This window comes from Corvus hawaiiensis, chromosome 3, assembly GCF_020740725.1.
Source record: "Corvus hawaiiensis isolate bCorHaw1 chromosome 3, bCorHaw1.pri.cur, whole genome shotgun sequence".
Classification (NCBI taxonomy): domain Eukaryota; kingdom Metazoa; phylum Chordata; class Aves; order Passeriformes; family Corvidae; genus Corvus; species Corvus hawaiiensis.
The window spans coordinates 101,505,981-101,524,369 of record NC_063215.1 but is presented as its reverse complement, the minus strand read 5'-3'; the positions used below and the strand labels follow the sequence as shown (position 1 = coordinate 101,524,369).

The window sequence follows — 18,389 nt, the reverse complement described above, 5'->3', positions numbered from 1 at the left end:
CTTAGAGCATGTGGTGTTATCTGTGAAGTACCCAGAAAAACTTCAGAGGGGCACTCAGGGAATGTTTTTACCTGCAGCCTCTCTTGCCTCACTCCTCCTCTACGAACGAGATAATAGCATCTGTCCTCTTACATGGGCATTGTGCAATTTTTAGTATTTGCATAACAGCTCAGGTGTTGTAGCTATGAAAACCTTAGAAAAGCCTGGGAAATATTACCGATTTCTCTTCAGAGAAAGGATTTGAATATGGACAATAAATAAGGCTCAGGGCTAAAAGCTGAACATCGAGGAGAAAACAAAATATTGAAGAACTTATTATCCAGGCTATGCAGAAAATGAGGCAGAAAGCTCAAGGATGAAGTGGTATATGATCATGTACTTAAAGACTATTTCATAATGGATACCCAGAAACAGATGAAATTAAAAGTGCACAGTATATTTTGTCCTGACAGTTCATAGCTTCCAAGTGCTTTAATTTATAAAATTCTCAGAGCATAACTTTTGAGTGCAGCATGTTCATGGATGTTAGACTGACACTGAGGACTTAGGCTGATTGGAGAAGATGCAAACTGGCCATACTGAGCTGTGCAGAAAAAAACCTGTGCACTAAATGGGTGTCTAAGAGTAACAAAAGGAGTTCAAAGATTGATTCAAACATGCAGATGACAAAAACACTTGGCAGTGTACTTTCAAAGGGCAAGCATTTTAATACAGGATAGCTCATCTGATCAATAAGGATCAGAGTGGGGTTAAAATATTAATTTTTTTAGCCATTAATTCATAATTTTGTAAGGGAAAATGGCATTGCAAGTTCTTACTATACCTCTACAACACAGAAAAACTGAAGAGTGGAAAAAGTACTTATTGTTACCTACAGGTGTGGGAGACAAGCAGGCAAAGCTTCCCACCAGTCATTTTTGTGCTGGCAAGATGTTTCTATAAATCTGAATGGAAAAGGGAACTTCTATACAGATTGCAAACTAGCATTACATAGTAGTGGGCAAGATTAAGCCTGTTTATTTCTTGACATTTTGGGGTGTTTTAATATTAATAAAGTTGAAAGATTTTTTTTCCTAAACTGATTCTGACTTTACTCTTATTTTACAATGGCTTAACATATCAGATTCAAGAGACATCAATCCTGATTTACATAGATGAGAAAGGAGTACTGCAACAAATTATTTTAAAACATCAATTGACAGAGCTGCTACTGAATGTGAAAAATCTACAAAAGCAAAATATTTTAAAAATACTGTACAGAACAATATATATGATTTCTAAGAACATTTTTATCTTCCAATTCCTTTGGGTAATCAACGTCTCTAATGCTGAAAGCTTAGTTTAAGTCACTGAGAGCTCAGACTGGGCAAGGGCAAGTTTCCCAGACATACTCATGTACAGTTTTTCAGATTTCTGATGAGGAAGCTAAGGAAGTGCAAAGCTGAGTAACATCAAAACCTGTACCCATCTCACTTTATATATTTAGACTATTCAAGCAGCTACGAGCCCAAATTAAAGTGCAAAATCAAAATAACTAAATATTACTAAGCTCTTAGAAGCATGCTTTTGAATGTTATGTGCCTGTATCACAAAAGATACAGCATCACTAACTGTTTTTTATTATTTTTTAATGCAAGTGTGAATAAAATGGCTGGACAAATTCCATGCTTAAACACAAGAAAGAAAAGAGATTAAAGCCACCACTCACTGAAGGCAGCTTTGCTTCTCAATTCCCGTGGTGCCGTTACCTTAGACTGCAATGGATGTTTCTGTTTGTATTTTTTTTTAATAGGAGAGAAATTGGAAGGAAATTTTATTCACTGGGGATGCCTTCATGGTTTAAGATTTACAAAATCCACCAGCATGACTCACAGTAGCACAATGGGTAATATGTGCTGGAATAGCAAACTTGAATGATGTAGGTATTTATAATGTGCAAAAAAGACTTCGCTTATTTAAAGACTCAAGTGATACTTAAAAAAGGAGAATGGGATCCACCCAATGTTAAGAGAATAGGTAAAATCTCTGGATGTCAACATGAATGTGGTTGTCAGTGGATTTACAAGAATAACAGGTCAAAACTTCTATCACTTGAACTTTTTTCTATCATGGGAATTTTTTTCTTTGTTATTAAAACTTGAATAGGAAACAGTGTGAAAATATTTCTCTCAGAACTTCCAACCCGATACATTATTTTTTTACATTTTGGGTTTCAAAACTTTTAATGTGGAAAACAAAAATAAAACCTGTGCTATACTGCTTATTATTACTGCACAACTTCCTGTAATTCCAGACTCAGTTGTTTAACTGCTGCACTGCAAAAAAAAAAAAAAAGAGTAAGTTCAAGGCTAAATTCAATCCTAGGTGCTCCTTCAAGTACTTTGGACCAAGAACAGTGACAAAAGAACCCCAAAGAAATTCCTGGAAACTACCACAACAGTTACATTGTTCACAGAAAAGCAGCGGAGGTTTGGGCCAACAAAGAAAATGTGATTTGAATATATCTTCTTCTGGGGAACTAGTGGGAAAATGCTGATGTTTTCCTCATAACACTTAAGTCAGGAATGTTTTATGTAAGAATGTGAGATCTACATTCAGAATTCTTCAGTGAATGTTTAACTAAACCAGACAAATCTTTTGTTAATGTTGAACAACCATCTGCATTTTATCTCTGAAAAACTATACGTTCCAAAAAATCCCCTCCCATGTTCTTTGCAATGTGATAATGTCACAGAAGTTATTTTTCTGCAATATCACAGAAAAAAAAAACTTCACAGAGAATCAGCTCCTAAGAGGTTGAGCAACATTCATCTCAGAATGATGTGGCAGGAAGGCATTTATCTGTTCTTAAAAATCTGTTTACAAATCTTTCCTATATCAGGCCACAATTGTCTTAAGAATTAAGTGACTTACAGCTATGGCTTTCTAAGTTTCATTTTCACCTGTCTCTCCACTGATGAGGAAAAATGGGAAAAAAAGCAAATTCAAAACACGCAACACTATTAATCTCTCTGTCAGAACCAACGTTCCTGGCAACTTCCTGAAGAAATTCCACTGCTGTCCTGAGGGAGGATGTCATGTGAAGCACCAGTGCACCCCAGCAGACTGAGATCACTGAACATCACCTGAAGATCACCGTGCTTAAACACAGCAGTATGAGCAGTCTGGGAAGGAGCTGCAGTGTCTCACCTGCCCCTCTGACTCCTGTCCCTGGACCTTCCAGGTTAAGAGTCTGATTTTACAAATGTAAAATGTACAAATAACTTTACATTTGGAAAGTGTAAGCCTGTTGCTATGCAACAAGCAGCGGAATCCAAATTTTTTATATCACTTTTATCACACCTGCATGATCCAGAATCAGGAAAGATAACAACCTTAAAGGCTGAAGAGCACTTTTTTTCTAGCATTAGGGCCCTATTCTCTCATTTTTAATAACAATGAATATAATCTTTACAAGACCGTCATTCATTCTAAAGCTATTCATTGTGGCTGTGCCCTAGACACCCATTGTACAAATGCTGACATGTGTGTGAAGATTCCTGTTGTCACCTTTGAAAACACAGAAGAATCAGGATAAGCTTCTAAAGAAAATGACAGTATTGAGATACAGATCTTCACTCCATGTCTACTCACTAATTCTGTGATTTTCTATACACTTATTCAAAAGAAAGTACATATAATTTATATTACATACATGCAGTCTTTCTCAAGGAATCTTTTCTTAATGGAAATACCTCCTTTGACAAAAGTATCATTTTTAAATGTCTTTTGTTAAAGCTAAAAACCACAAAAGAGAAAGAAGATCAACATGAAGGTCATTCTATATCGGAAATTAAGATGTAATTCAGAAACTTTGGAACTGTGACATACATCACCAGTGCATAGTATAATGCCAGTGACCTCCTTAATGGCTGTACACATTCACTTATTTACAAGAAGACAGCAGTGTGGGAAGAATCCATCAAGTTTCTCTGCCTTTAAGCAAGACAAACCCCTTTCTCTAGACAAAATCACCAAAAAGTCAAATGTTCTCATTTCAAGACCTTGTGCAATGTGGCACAGTCTAAAAGGAATCTGTGACTTGCACGCCTGTGTAGCATTGTTGGGATGTAACACTTCCATAGGCAAAATCCACTGTTTCACAGCTTGTAGTGGCAGCAACTGCAAATGTGATTCCAGTGAATGCACCATCCATTTGTTTGGGAAACCAGGTTTTCCCTCAAATCATAGAGAGTCTTAAATGTAAGACAAAATTACTCATATAACTTCACTCTTCCAGCATGGTTCATAAGGCACATATTAAATTAATGAATAATTATAGTGATGATCATCATGGCAATAAATATCAGAATTTATGAAAAGTATTTTCTCTATAGACATTCCCAGATGAATACTGCAGGCAGAATCAGCAGGTTGTTTAATTTGCCCTAGTTCTCTCTGTTTTCATGTTCCTACTTGAATAATAAGTTCAGAATCAGCAGGTTATTAGGTCTGCCCTAATTCCAAACTTGAGTCAATAGGACTTCAAATTGGCTCCAGTGGAAAATGAAAACAGAACACAGTTTTTTTCAGATATCTAAAAGGTGCCAAATCTGTTGCTTATAGCTAAGCAATTGTAGATTCATAATCCACTCCATACCATTAAAGAAATCTAAAATCTCATCACAGAATCCTGTTCTTGCAGACAGCTGCCAGCTACCTCTGTCTCATTTCTTGACAAGCTCAAACAAGGAATAACTGAGGCCACCTCTCACTTTCACCCCCAGATTTTTCATTGAAAATGGAAGAGAATGACACTAAAAAATTATGTGGTCTTTGACTGGGAGCAAGAGTTCTTCACTCTCCTCAGACATTAAATCCTAGATCCTTTTACAGTAATAAGGATCCCTCTACAGTAATAAGGATGACTTTTATATAGGTGAAATGTTGCAGAAGATGAGAACTCTTGTGACTGTGAGAAGAGCTGAATTTTCAAAGGAGAAGTGGCTGGCAGGAGACAAGCTACATCATTTCCAGTGTCTAGTCAGAACAATGGCAGACAAAAAAGCAAGAAAAAACACACTATCCTGAACACTAAGCTATGGATAGGCAGTAGGAAGACCTTCAAAGCCAACTAACAATAATCAGTTCTGTAGACTAACGTGGTTGCACAACAGTAAAGGGAGCTTCAAGTCATGACTTTCCCTACTAGATCCCTAACAGGAATTCTGATCTTTCAAGTACCTGAAGACCAGGAAAAAATCCTACCAAAAACTCCTGTATGGAGTAGTTTAACTTTACATATGGAGGGAAAAAAACTGGAAAAGGGCTGTGAACTGGTTGGGTCACTGAGAAAGCAATGTCCTATCAAAACCATGCAGGTTTTCCTACTTCCTTACTCCATTAGTTACTGCAAGTATTTTGTGCATTGAAGCACTCATTGATCCTACTGATTCTACTCCAAGTTCCAGAAGAATGGCTACACATTTGCATGAAATCACCACATACAACTTTTCTAGCTTGGCAGAGGAGCATCTGAGCTAAAAAATTGAGTTCTGCATACACGACAATATAATCCAGTCTAGTAAAGTGCTTGTGATACACTCAAGATACAGTCACCACAGTACAAAAGGAGAAACTGCCATTCAAGAAAGTGCACATCTTTTGTAGGAGACTAAATTATGATCCTAGCTCAGCGTAGAAGTAAATAAAGGCAATAAAGTATTATTTACCCTGACTTTGCTAGTCAATTCTATATATAAGAACACAATTAAAGGTATGTCTGTTACACCCTAACCAATCATTCCCTGAAAGAAGTATGTTTGGTCTTTACAGTTTAGTCCTCAGGTTCACAAAGGTATTAAACACCTCAGAATGCCCTCCACTGATCTGTAAATCATGTGTTTATGAAGGTACACAAATTTTAACTACAGCACAACAAACTGGACAGAGCATTTTTCCAGAAACTGGTATGGTTTCATGTTTTCTAAAAGGAACACCAAGCTTCTGGTGCATAAAACATCATATTAAGTTCACCAAGAGAGATTGATGATTGTGGGGTATGCCCAGCCCCCGCCCTGGAGGGACGTCTGCTGAGATAAGCAGAGTGCCTAAACCTCCCAGCAGAACTCCCCTGGAAAGGCAACCACTTTTCAGTTATGGTGAGAAGAAGACAAACCCAGAATCCTCTGGGAGACCCTGTGCAGATCCTTTGTAGCCCATTGGCCTTTACCCTCTGACACCCACCCCCATATCCCCTATAAAGCCCCTGCCCCTGTGAGGGCAGAGAGAGAGCTCATCCCTGGCCTCCCCTTTGCTGGACTAATAAAGCTACTTTGTGTGGGACAGCCACACGGGCCTCTCGTCTCTCTCTGGTCTGGCCTGGAGGCTGCCCTGCAGAGCTGAGCTGAAATCACGAGCTGACAATCACTAAAGAGCTGACAGCTTCTGCACGGGCCCTCCTGGCCAGCAGCTGAGGGAAGACACCGGGCCTCAGGAAGATGATTCCTCATGGGACCATCTCTCTGGACCGGTCACAGCTTCCTCGGTCAGAGCTACTGACCCCTCACCAGCTGTCATAGATGATGTTCTCTGTTTTAAGTTACCAACCAATTTCAATATGTTTACCAAAAGAAGCATGAACCCTCCAAGCTGACCATATTAATGTTAGCCCCTACATAAACCTATTTCTATCAGGAACTCATTTGAATTGCCAGCCTGTTTCCCCATTCCTATCCATTAGGTCAGTAATGATTATGGGGTAAAATCCCACAAATCCTTGGCTAGCATCTACTGTTAAAAGACTGCCAGGGAGCCAACCTTCAGCTGTGAAAAAAGATCAAGTACATTTGGGCCAAAATGCCTGCAAGCCTTAAAGTGCAATTACATCAAAACATAGACAATTTTAATAGATATTATTTTGAAATTCTGAATGAATATGACCAATCTGACACAAATTCCTATGGTGCTAGCTAGATATAAATTCTTCTAGCATATTAGCTGTCTATAATTCCCAATATAGACTTAAATTTAACAAGGACCCAGAACCTCAACTAGGCACAAAGGGAAACAACAACTTCACTATTTAAACTATTGTTTACTGGAGTACCAAGATCTAGGCTATAAGTGTAAGTGGTCCTTTGGAAGCATTTCAATATCAGCATTTTGAAGGGATTAGTAATACTCAACATGAAACCTCCTTAGAACATAGTATAAAACAGACTCCCAACTCCTAATTACCAGTGAAACAGTATTTAAATTCCTGTGATTTTACATGAGGAAGATATTGAAATCAATATCCTATAATGCTGAATCCCGGCAAACAAAATAATATATCAAATTTCATTAGGAAAACGATGCAAATTTGTGCTTTAAACTGACTTAAGGATTGTGTTTTCATATGACTAAATGTGAAGGGCACAGATTTAACAGAGTCCTGAATGACTTTTTGATTACTTGACTATCTGCTCTCAAGATTCTACTCTGACAACAAAGTCACCATTTAAAAATATTAAATAAAATGAAATCATTATTGTTAAATTATTGACATAATTTGTAAATATGAAGAACCTCAGTACAATCTCTGGTGCATTTCTAGCCCTCCTTCTAAACCAACATCACCTCAGTGGCCACTGGCACTGACAAGAAATTCAGCATGCAGAAGAAATACAGATCATGTAGATAAATGTAGCTAAAAATCAAAAAGGCAAGTTTTGTTCACAGTATTTTCTAGTACAAAGTATATTTAGCTAGGATTCAAGAGGGATAGAGACCATGGTGACTACTCTGTTAAGGCTGACTATAGGCAATGAGTTCAACAACATCTCACTCAAACATGCAACTTGCAATAGATAATTAATGCCAACAGAAGTTTAAATGTTTCATTCAAGGCATAAAGAGAATAAAATTGATTAAAATATCCAAAAACTTCAAAGAGATATAAACATTGGAGGACTTTTTTAAAAGTTAACATGCAAAAGGAAATACAACAAAGACTGATGTAGTATATTCAGAACCCAAACAAACAAATCTAAATGCTGGCTTGGCTGAGACATCTGGAACTCACTTCCTCAAAAATCACTTTCACAGTTCAAACCATAGCTGGCATCAACTTCTGAATATCTGACAAGGAAGAGTATCTCTTACAGTGAACAGCTGCATGAACAGTCCTCATTTTTCTCAGAAACCAGAAACTCAGTGGAACAGTTAAAATGCAACATATTATAAAGAGGAATAGTTTGAATCCACAGAGCAATTGGCTGTATAGATGCTAATATTGAGGCAAGCCAGGAAGCTATATTTTAAAAAGATAAAGAATCCTGTCTGCACCTTTTTAAAGTTAGAGATATAGAAAAGCAGAAGGGTATGGAGTGACAAGAAGTTAGCATCAGTGAGAAACTTCCCCCAGCTCAATGCATCTTGTGTATTTTACTACCTCTTTTAGAGCTATCTGCTTATTTTCTCAGACAGGATACTGGACAAGGTTATTTTTATATAAATGATATTATAGCTTTTTTTTTTTCTAAAGACAGAAGGTCACTGTTTTATTCATTTGATAGGCATAATAGAGGTGTTTTTGGTTTGAAATTTTAACTTAAGGAGCAAAACTACAAGAAGAATATGGAGGTTCACTGATATGAATCACATATTTTCCTTACCTTCTAGGACCTTGCCTTAATTCATTAAAAATCTGACTTTAAAGTCCATGTTTTTAATAAAAATCTCCCCTTATCAGAGAATCAGGCCATACCAATTTGAGTAATTCCAGGAAATATTGTAATTTTCACTGAATAGAAAATTGAAATACATGTCAAAAACTTATCAGAAAATTGATATGGCAATCAGGGCTTATTTCAATGCTAGTCTTATTCCTAATAAAATTTATTATAATTTTGAGTATTTTTCCTTCTACTGAGTCACTATTATTATGTGCAATAATATACCCTTGCCTTCTTCAGTACAAAGGAGAGATTTGATTTTCTCTTTTAGAAGGCTCTTGTACTGTTTTTACTCATGGACTTACCACCCAGAGAACAGCTAGAGATTGTATTTTTCTTTGCTATGGACTGCACATCCTTGACACTTAAGCAAAATTCCAGCCCTTTTCTGTGATTTATGCCAAAGCTCCCATTGAAGAGAATTTGTTCCCTATCAGAACAAAGGGAATGACTGAATGGTTCTTTCCTAGCTTGCACTGTTCAAACAGTGGTGTAGTTCAGAAAACATAAATGAAGCTACTCCTGATTTAGACAGATATAAAACCAGTTAAGCCTACTGGAAATAATTTATATTACTATGGGTTTTAAAAAAAACAAAAAAACAAAGCAAAAAACACAACCCAAAACTTGGTTGAAATTCATCCTTACAAGAAAAGAAAAAAATACTTCAGGAATCTATTAATAATCTTTTCAAAGATGAAAATATGGGAAAAAAACCCACCAGATTTTCTCCTGAAAACAATTGAACTTGTATTAAAAATTGAGAATTAAAAATTAAGACTTGAAACTTTGACTCTAAATCTATTACTTTTTAATTCCTAAACGTGCAAGTCAGGGTAGAAAATTTTGAAAAGGTTTTCTTTGTTGTTGTTGATATTAATTCCTACACTCCTCATTACACTGTGAAGCTCTGTGTTTTACCATACTGCAGAGATATAGAACAACAACAAATCCAAGACAAAAAAAATTTATATCTATAAAAAAAAATCCAAGCAAAACAGAATTTAATGACCATCTTTCACCTTAAAGAAAAGGTATCAACTAGGACACGCGGCTACAATTTCATATAAAAATGGAAAGTTGGGGGGCTTTCCCATCTAAAATCATTTTCAAACGAATAACCAAAACAAGGGTAGGAGTGAAAACTCAAAAGACCCCTTCAGATAATTGCAGTCTGAGATGATCCTCTCGTAATGGCAGTGTCTTTCTAAGGCTTGAGGGAAATTTACACATTCTGGGAACAAAAGATCAAAGTTCAACAGCATACAGTCTATGTTGGCTACAAAAAACTAAACAGCAGAAGCCAAGGTTTCTTTCCTGGCAGATATAAAGGCTTTACTTGTCCTTCTGCCTTTTCTGTTTCTTAGAATATTAAATAATTTATAATAATTCAATATCTTTGCCAGCACATATGAGTAAATTCTAATCCCTTCATCAAGGTCTGACTGATGAAAGTGTCAGTTGCTACCTTTTCTCAATTAACAGGTAGAAACTGCAATGTAGTTCCATTTATGTTGCTGTCAGGGGAAATGTTGCCTCCTGTTTCAAATTAAATCAGAATCTGAATACTTTATGCTAAAATTATAAATCTTGCTATTATTTTATAAGGCTTCTCAGTAGTCAAAGGACATGTGAGGAGAATCTTGATCCCACCATTATAATTTATAAAACCACTAGCATTTAAATGAAGTCAGCATTTTGCCTTAATTGGGGGTGGGGGTTCTAAATATTGAGAGTCATCTTCTTAAAAGTTCCATACAATTTTCACTAAATATAAATATAGACATGTATTTCACTAACATTCAATCTAAACATAAAAATGTTCCTTAAAAATAGTTACTGAACCTATTACTGTGTAAAGGCAAGAATTTATCTGACTGATATTACATGCAATTATGTGAACTTTTTCACATAAGTATTACATGATCAAAATAACTTCAAATAAATAAACTATGTTTTAGTGTAAAGGGCATATACATGTATAATAGTATTAATAGCATTTAAATTACCATTATTGCTTTAACAAAGCTGCTACATCTCATAATTTTCTTTTTTTTATAATAGTGCCTAACTCAGAGAAGCTAAGACAATTCAATATTGTACATACACCTATGTATTATGTAGTATCATACATTAAAAATTGACACCCAAATACTAAATCCATTGAGATGGTTTACCTCATAGGAAAGATATTTCATTTGACAGTTTCTGGGAATGGGTGCAATTGAAAGTACAAATGATTATTTTCTGAAACTGTTATTTGCTCCTATTAAAAATTTCTTTAAAGTGTTAATAGGGTTTGAATTTTTCACGAATGGCAGATGAGAGATAAACAGCTGATAAAGTAAACAGGATACAGAATGACTAGTGTTTTGAGTATTGACACTAAGGACAGAAGGTGTTACATAATAAAGCACAGTCACAAATGATGTTTTCTTTCTTATAATGAGTGAAATCTGATAGAAATGCTAAAGGCAAATTATTCAGCCATAAATGTCATGCAGCCACTCAGTGAAGATCTTAATTTGGCCTTGATAATATCTTATTTATATTTACCTTTTACATTTTAAACTTAGGTCTTTGCTCTCCAATTCTGACATGATAATCATATTTTCCCTTGATAAATTTGCTTCTATTCATTTATACACCTTTACGTCCTGCTCTAGGTACACAACATATGTAATCTCTATGTCTAAGGAGCTGCAAGCAATGGTACATTTACTAACAAAATAATAAAAACAAGATTCCTGCATGCATCTGCAAAGTAAATGTTTACATTCTTTCCATTTGCCAAAAACAATGGGCACTAAATACGAGCCATATTTTATCCAGTGATTTATTTGTAGATGAGATTAAGGAAACTGCTGTTTTTCTAGGTTCCCTCTTCCTTGGTAAAACTATTCAGTCATTTTGTGGTCTTGAAGTATGTACTTCCCCCTTGCCCTTTTGTGTTCTCCCTATCTAACTGGCATGGTGAATTGCTAAATATGTTGCAAAGCAGTACCATTCACATTCATGTAAAAAAAATAATACTCTGTTTAATCTCCTTCCTCCCCGGCAACAATTTAAGGAATTAACAAATAAATCACTGATTTTATTTCAATGACATAGCAGAGGCAAATACAAAGTGGACTCTGGGTCTCCTCTACCCTAGAAAATCAGACCCAGGTCATCTTTGCACTTAATCCAGTTCAATTATTCCCAGCATCACTTTCCCTGCTCCCCAACTTAATTACCACCAGCTGCTTGTAATAAGCATGCACATCCCCTCCCTCAGCTCCCACCGAGCATGACGCCACCCCCTGCCATCTGGGTGACACCCGGTACCCAGCACCCATCTTTCCTTTACCCAGAACAACCCCAAATCCCACCCCGCCTCCGGAAGACGCTCAAACAACATCCTCTTCCTCCTCTCGCCCAGCCTCGCAGAGAACAGGAGAGTGATGGCACCATGGTTGGCCACAGAGACACGTGGAAGACAGAGAGGAGAAGGTGGGGAAGAGGGGAGCCGGGGACATGGTGAAAAGGGAGGGGAGGGAGGAAGATCCACTCATACAGATGAAACTTCATGCAGGCCTGGCCTCCGACCCGTCCCCTCCACAGAGCGATGGGGAGGGGGGGGATGGGGCGAGCTGAAATGGCCCCTTACCTTCACTGCAGTCCTTCCCTCGGAAGCCCGTTTGGGAGCAGTCGCAGACCGCCTGGTCGTTGAGCACCGAGCAGACGCCCCCGTTGAGGCAGACGTCGTCCCTGGCGCACAGCCGGCTCTGCTCGTCGTCCAGCCGCACCTCCTGGCTCTCCACCGGCGACGCCTGCGTGTAGTTCACCCGCACGTCTGTTATCCAGCCCTTGAAGGGCTCCCGGTCCTTGACGGAGGAGAGTGTCAGCTTTAGCGTCGCCGACCGCAGCTCCGGCGGGAGCCCCCCTAAGAAGAGCCCGCTGAAGACAGTCATGTCCCGCCGTTTGGACTTCACCTCCACCCACTTGGCCTCGGCTCGGTCAATGATCAGCGTCGTGTTCTTGAAGTGGCGGCGGATGACAACAGCGTGCCAGAGGTTGTCGTTGACCGCCGTGTCCGAGAGCAGGGTGGCGGGCTCGGCGCAGAAGATGGAGAAGCTGAGCTGTAGCCGCCCTCCCTGGGTGAGGATGAGCTCCAGGAAGTCACAGAAGCCCTCATCGTCAAAGTAGAGCACCAGCCCGCTGGAGCTGCGCGTCTTCATGTTGAAGCTCATTTCGCTCTCGCAGCAGGCGTTCCACTTGGGGAAGCGGGTCCACTGGCCCTCCGCACCCGGGAACTCCAGCCCGCTGCCCAGCTCAGCCCAGCAGCCCAGCAGTAGGGCCAGCCAGAGCAGCAGGCAGCCCCCGCGCCGCACCAGCACCGCCCCCATCCTGCGCGGCCTGGGGCGGGCGAGAGGGGCGGCAGGGCTGGCGGGGGGCGGCACCGGGGCCCCGGCGGCAGACAGGGTAAAATCTTGCCGAGCGCTAGCCGCGCTGGAAGCTTCGGGCACACTCACCCCCGCCCCGGGTGCGGGGGTCACTGTGGGGGACTCCCCGGGGCGGGGGGCTGCAGCTGCCCCACAGGATAGGGTTGGGCACAAGATGGTGCCAGGGGCCACCGGAGGGGAGCCGCAGTGGGGGTAAGGCGCCGTTGGATCTCTTCACTGGCCGGCCACGCTCCGCAAAAGGTGTCCAGGGGTGGGTGAGTCAGCAGAAATTTTCCCCAAAGCCAACATTACCAAACCGGGAAAAAACCCAAGATCAGTGGCAAAACTCTCCTCCAAGTGGATCCACCAGCTCGGCAAGGCTGTAGCAATATCCTGGCACATGCGCGCCTCCTTTTACATCCTCTCCACCAGCTGTAGTTTCCCAGGAAGCCAATTATTGATCCCAATGCTGCCTCCCTAGGATGGATCCTCTTGTCATATCACAGCCTGTCTGCCATGGTGCTAGAGCAGCGTCAGCAGACGACAGGACTCATCGCTCGTGGTTGCTTGAGCTGCCTCAATCCCAATGGGGTTGAAACCCAGAAACTGTCAAACAGCCGAGTGGCCACTTGACATGCAAAGCCTGACAGCTCCTCTTCTCTTTGCTTGAAAAAGGCCAAGGCTAAGATCCAGGGGAGTGATTTTCCTCTATTGTTTTTGTTTCTAATCTGCAAGGAATTGAAACAGAATAATAAGAAATGACAACCAATAACATGTTAAATCACAAAGTTGATCAACAGTAACATTTGCGATTATTTTTTTATTTTGACTGCTGTTGGACGTTAGGAAAATGCTGCTGTAATTTTCGAGTTACTGAGAAATTATAATAGGTTGAAGTACCAAACACAAATCTTAACACATATGTTCAGATTACATTTTTATGATATAATCTAAATGTAAACTACTTACCTTTCCAAAACTGTCAAATATTTCAGTAGTACATTTTATTATTACAAGAACAATGTTAAACAGAAAAGGTGGTGGTTATTCTGCAACTTATTTTATTGTGATTTATTTGCGAAAACACCATCACCTGTGAAGCTACAGGGTCCTAGTCGTACAGACAATGCTACCAAGCCCAGTTCTGGCTGTTTCCAACACAGGTCAAAAAAATAAAGTGGCTTGAGCTCCCAGCAAGAACTGACAGGCTTCACCATGCATGGCACACCTACTGGTTTATTTTTCCGGGGGTGAGGAAGAATTGCAATGGTTTCTTAGAAGGCTTTTTGAAAATTTCGAACCACATTTTTTTCTCTGCCACCTGGTTTCTTTTGGGGCTGATATCTAATGCTATGGCAGCGAAAATCCAATTCAAGCCAGCTCTGATGTTGACATTATTCACAATGTAGATCAGCTAATCCCAGGTGTTAGTCCTCTGAAATGGGTTGCAGTATTTTATGTATATTTACTCAGCTGCCCTTATTTAAGAGAACAACAAGAGAACAGCTCCCCTATTTTCAAAATTATATATATGCCACAGTTCACCCTCATCCTCTGAAGAGGTCTCTACATCCAAAACGTTTCAGCGGAGAGGCTGTTGTTCTCCCCCAAGCTGCTGTATCTTTTCTGGAAGCTGTGTATTAGCAGACCTCTCCTGATGGAAGAGAGGATCTCCAACACCTCCCTCACTCACCGCTTCCCCTTCCCCTCCCTTACATTTCTTCGCCAGCAGCACTTAGGCAGGCGCAATACCATGGCCAGAGCTGCTGCCAAACCCCCTTTTGGGCTGGGGGGTGTGTGTGTGTGTGTGCGTGCGTGTGTGGGGGGAGAGGAGGCAGAGATGACCCTGCCAGGGAGAAATGTTTTAAAAACAGGCACACACCTCAGCTGCCTGCACCTGACACGTTCAGAGCTGCTAAGTCACCTCCTACTCTCTCTATATTTAATTTCATTCCTCTAAATGTCAACACGATTATTTTTATTATTTGTCACACGTGAGGTGGGCAAGAGCAGCAAAAGAGAGGAGAGGAGAACCCCCAAACTTCGCGGGCAGAGGCCAGCCGTGCCCACCAGCAGCAGGCAGACCCCAGGTTTCCCCCACGCCCTCCCTGCCCCCCGGCGGGAACCACCTCTGGCAACGCCGCTACCAGCCGAGGGATCTTCCGCCAGCTTCCGGGAGGGCCGGCAGCGGGAGCCCCCGCCACCCCGTTCCCCAAAGGGCCTTCCCGGGCGCGGCGGTGGCCGCGGGCAGGGGCGCCGCTGGCGTGCGGCACCGCGCGAGCGGCCGCTCCCGTTCAGCACCCGGAACAGCTCCGCCCTGCGCGGCCCGACGGGGCGGCGGCGCCCGCTGCCCGCGCCCGCCCGAGAGGGAGCGGCCCCGCCGCTGCCCCTGCGCGCCGCCGTGGGGCTGCGCTCGAGTGGGAGCCCGGGGGCTGCGCCGAGGCAGGGCAGGGGACGTGCGGGCGGCCGCGGGGCCTCGCTGCGGCGGAGGGGAAGGAGGTGGTGATGGAGCAGATTTGGGGGGCGTGGGGGGGTGCGGGGAGTTGGGTGCCGGCTGGCGGTGTGAGACACGGTGTGCGTGCCCGGGGACGGTGACATGGAGGGAGGGGGCTGTGTGGGGGGGGGGGGGGGGGATGAGGGGGGAAGGGGAGGTTTGTGGAGACGGGGTGCGTGGGGAAGGGGCGCGGTGTGTGTGTGTGTTGTATTCGCGGGGCTTACCGGGCAGCTGGGGCTGGGCTGGTCCCTTGGGGGAAGGGGCGGTGAGGAGGGAATGCGGGAGGCGCGGCGGGGAGGGGGGCGCAAGGTGTGCGGGGCGGGCGCCGCGGCTGCGGGAGGAGCGGGGGGAAGGAACGGAAGGGGTTTGCGCCTCTTGCGCGGAGCGCAGGAGCGGGAGGGTGCCAGGAGCCCGTGGTGTCTACCAGGGCTGGAGAGGGCGGGGGGAGCCAGGCAAGGACGCGGTGTGAGTGTGAGTGTGTGTGAGTGTGTGCGCGGCCGCCGTGCGTGCCAGAGCGATCCCTACAGGTGTCCGCGGAGAGCCGCCGCGCGGGGATCCCACCTCGCGAGCATCCCTGCCCGCTGCCTGCCGCTGGCTGCAGCGCCTGCCTTCCCCCTCACTCACATACACACACAGCAGCAGCGGCGGCGTCAAGAGGGGAGAAGAGAAAGGGAAAAGAAGAAAAAAAAAAGAGGAAAAGGAAAACAAAAAGGAAATGCAAAAAAAAAAAAAAAAAAAAAGGCAGAGAGGGATGGAAAGACTGTAAAAGAAAGGAGAAAGACCCAAGGAAAAAATACCCCAACAATTGCTTATTTATTACTGCCGATATAATTCACACACTGCCAATAAACAGCACAGTCTTGTCTAGTCATTTCCAAAGCAGAGAGACACTTTCATTCTCGGAAGTGGACAATTTATTAACATATATCTATCTAAGTATCTATCTATCTCAGTTGGCTCTTAAGTACCAGGCATCCCTCCCAGCAATGTATCCATGATCACACATATATGTAGCGAGAAATAGGCACAAACCAACATAAATGTAGCTATTGCATTCAGTGCCTCGCCAGTGAATTCGTATGCTTCCCCCACCCCTTTACAACCATTTTTTATTCTTCAAAAATTATGATTTAGTCACAGGTGCCCCGATTGAGCCTTTTCAAATTAGAAAACGAGAGAGAGAGAGACACCCATAGGTCAATAAATCCTTAATAAATGCCAGGTCGGTTGGCATGCACAATCCTTGGCAGAATCCTTATTGTATGAAATACAGAGCATTGTCTCTGGGTGCGGGGAAGACCAGAGTTCACAAATTACAGGATGAAATAAAAGGATCTGAAAAACAACCTTGCTGCAGCCAAAGGGAGAAGCGCTCTAATTCAAAAGCAGACTTAGCAGCATCATTAATCTTTTCCTTTCATTTCTACGTAATTTCTAGAATCAAATTCTTTCCTAAGCAGCTGGAATGATCGATTTTGCTCCTCTTCCAGTCTGCAGATGTCTTTATTTTACTATGCTTATGATATAATTTCTACCCCTTCGAAAATGCACACCATCAGCAGGAACCTGAACAGTTTCAAACACATATCGAAGAAGCCGGGTGCCCTCTTTCTTCTGGCACACAATAGAAAATGTCCCAAATTATCAATGCACTTCCCGCACAAGCCCCTCGTCTCTTTCAGACCGCCGCCGATAAATAACAATAATATTGCGATATCCCATCGCTGCCCCGGCTTGGCGTTTCACCACGGCACCTCACGCCAGGGAGAACATGCAGCAGATTGATTTTATCGCTCAAGTCTCGCAGACCCCCTCTCCCCTCCTCCTCCCCCCGCCTTGGCAAGGGGCAATAAATCACCGCATCCAACCTTTAACTTACACCTCCGCTCCACCATCTCCTCTCCTCGCCATCCACCTCTCCACAACGCCGCACGCAAACCCACCAGCCTCTCGCGCCGCCACCGCCGCCACCACCGGCTCCGCCGCGGCGGAGCGGGGCTGGTCCTCCGCGGCGCCGCTCCGCCCGCGCTGCGGGCGCGCCTTACCTGCGCGGGGGCCGCGGGGCCGGGGCCGGGGCCGGGCCGGGGCAGGCGCGGCTGCCGGGGCTGCCTCTGCCCCTCGCCGACGGAGCGGAGCGGAGCGGAGCGGGCGCTGCTGCGGGTGCGCGGCGGCGGCGGCGGCGGCAGCGGGCGGGGGCGGCCGCCGGGAGCGGGGGGCGGTGCCGCCGCGTGACGCCGCCGCGCCCGTCTGCCCGCCGGGGGCGGTGCCGTGCGCGCTGCGGACCCCGCCCAGCCTGCACCGGACCGGCACCGGGACCGCCACCGGCACCGGCACCGGCACCGGCACCGGCACCGGCACCGGCTCCGCCGCAGCGCCGGGACACGGCGGGGCACGGATGGAGCCACCGCGGGGGAGAGGCTGGGCCGGGCGGAGCGGGGGAGAGCCGAGGCTGGGGCGAGGGGTGCGCACGCTGCTGCCGTCTGACGGCGGGGGAGGGTCGGCGGGGTCGAATGGGCAGAGGGAGCGGGGATGCAACACGGCACGGGCCCAGAGGGAGCTGCTGCCGGCTTCCCGGGCAAAGCTCTTCCTTCTTTGCAGGGGGGGATTCTTTTGTTGGTAGTTTGTTTTAGTTTGGAGAGGGTTGGTTGGTTGGTTTCTTGGTGGTGGTGTGGGTATTTTGGTGGTACTACTACTACTATTATTATTATTATCAACATCATCACCTTTATCATCATTTTATTATGTCATCTTCCCCCCCCCCCCCCGCCCAGAATT

At 43.7% G+C, this 18,389-nt stretch overlaps 1 protein-coding gene across 31 annotated transcripts in view; it reads right to left on the bottom strand.

Annotated features, from left to right (window-relative positions):
* NRXN1 (neurexin 1) overlaps positions 1-17,709 on the bottom strand; it is a 676,704-nt gene extending 658,995 nt beyond the window's left edge. For 29 of the 31 annotated variants that reach the window (XM_048299377.1, XM_048299382.1, XM_048299400.1 and 26 more), the window contains exons 1-2: positions 17,660-17,709; positions 12,346-13,848 (exon numbers count right to left, since the gene is read on the bottom strand). In XM_048299377.1, the coding sequence (XP_048155334.1) occupies positions 12,346-13,084 (739 nt within the window). In that variant the 5' untranslated portion in view covers positions 13,085-13,848; positions 17,660-17,709. Of the gene's footprint in view, positions 1-12,345; positions 13,849-17,482; positions 17,559-17,659 lie in introns of those variants that run through there. The other 2 variants (XM_048299381.1, XM_048299378.1) reach the window with 2 other exon arrangements.
* Positions 17,710-18,389: the final 680 nt, after the last annotated feature.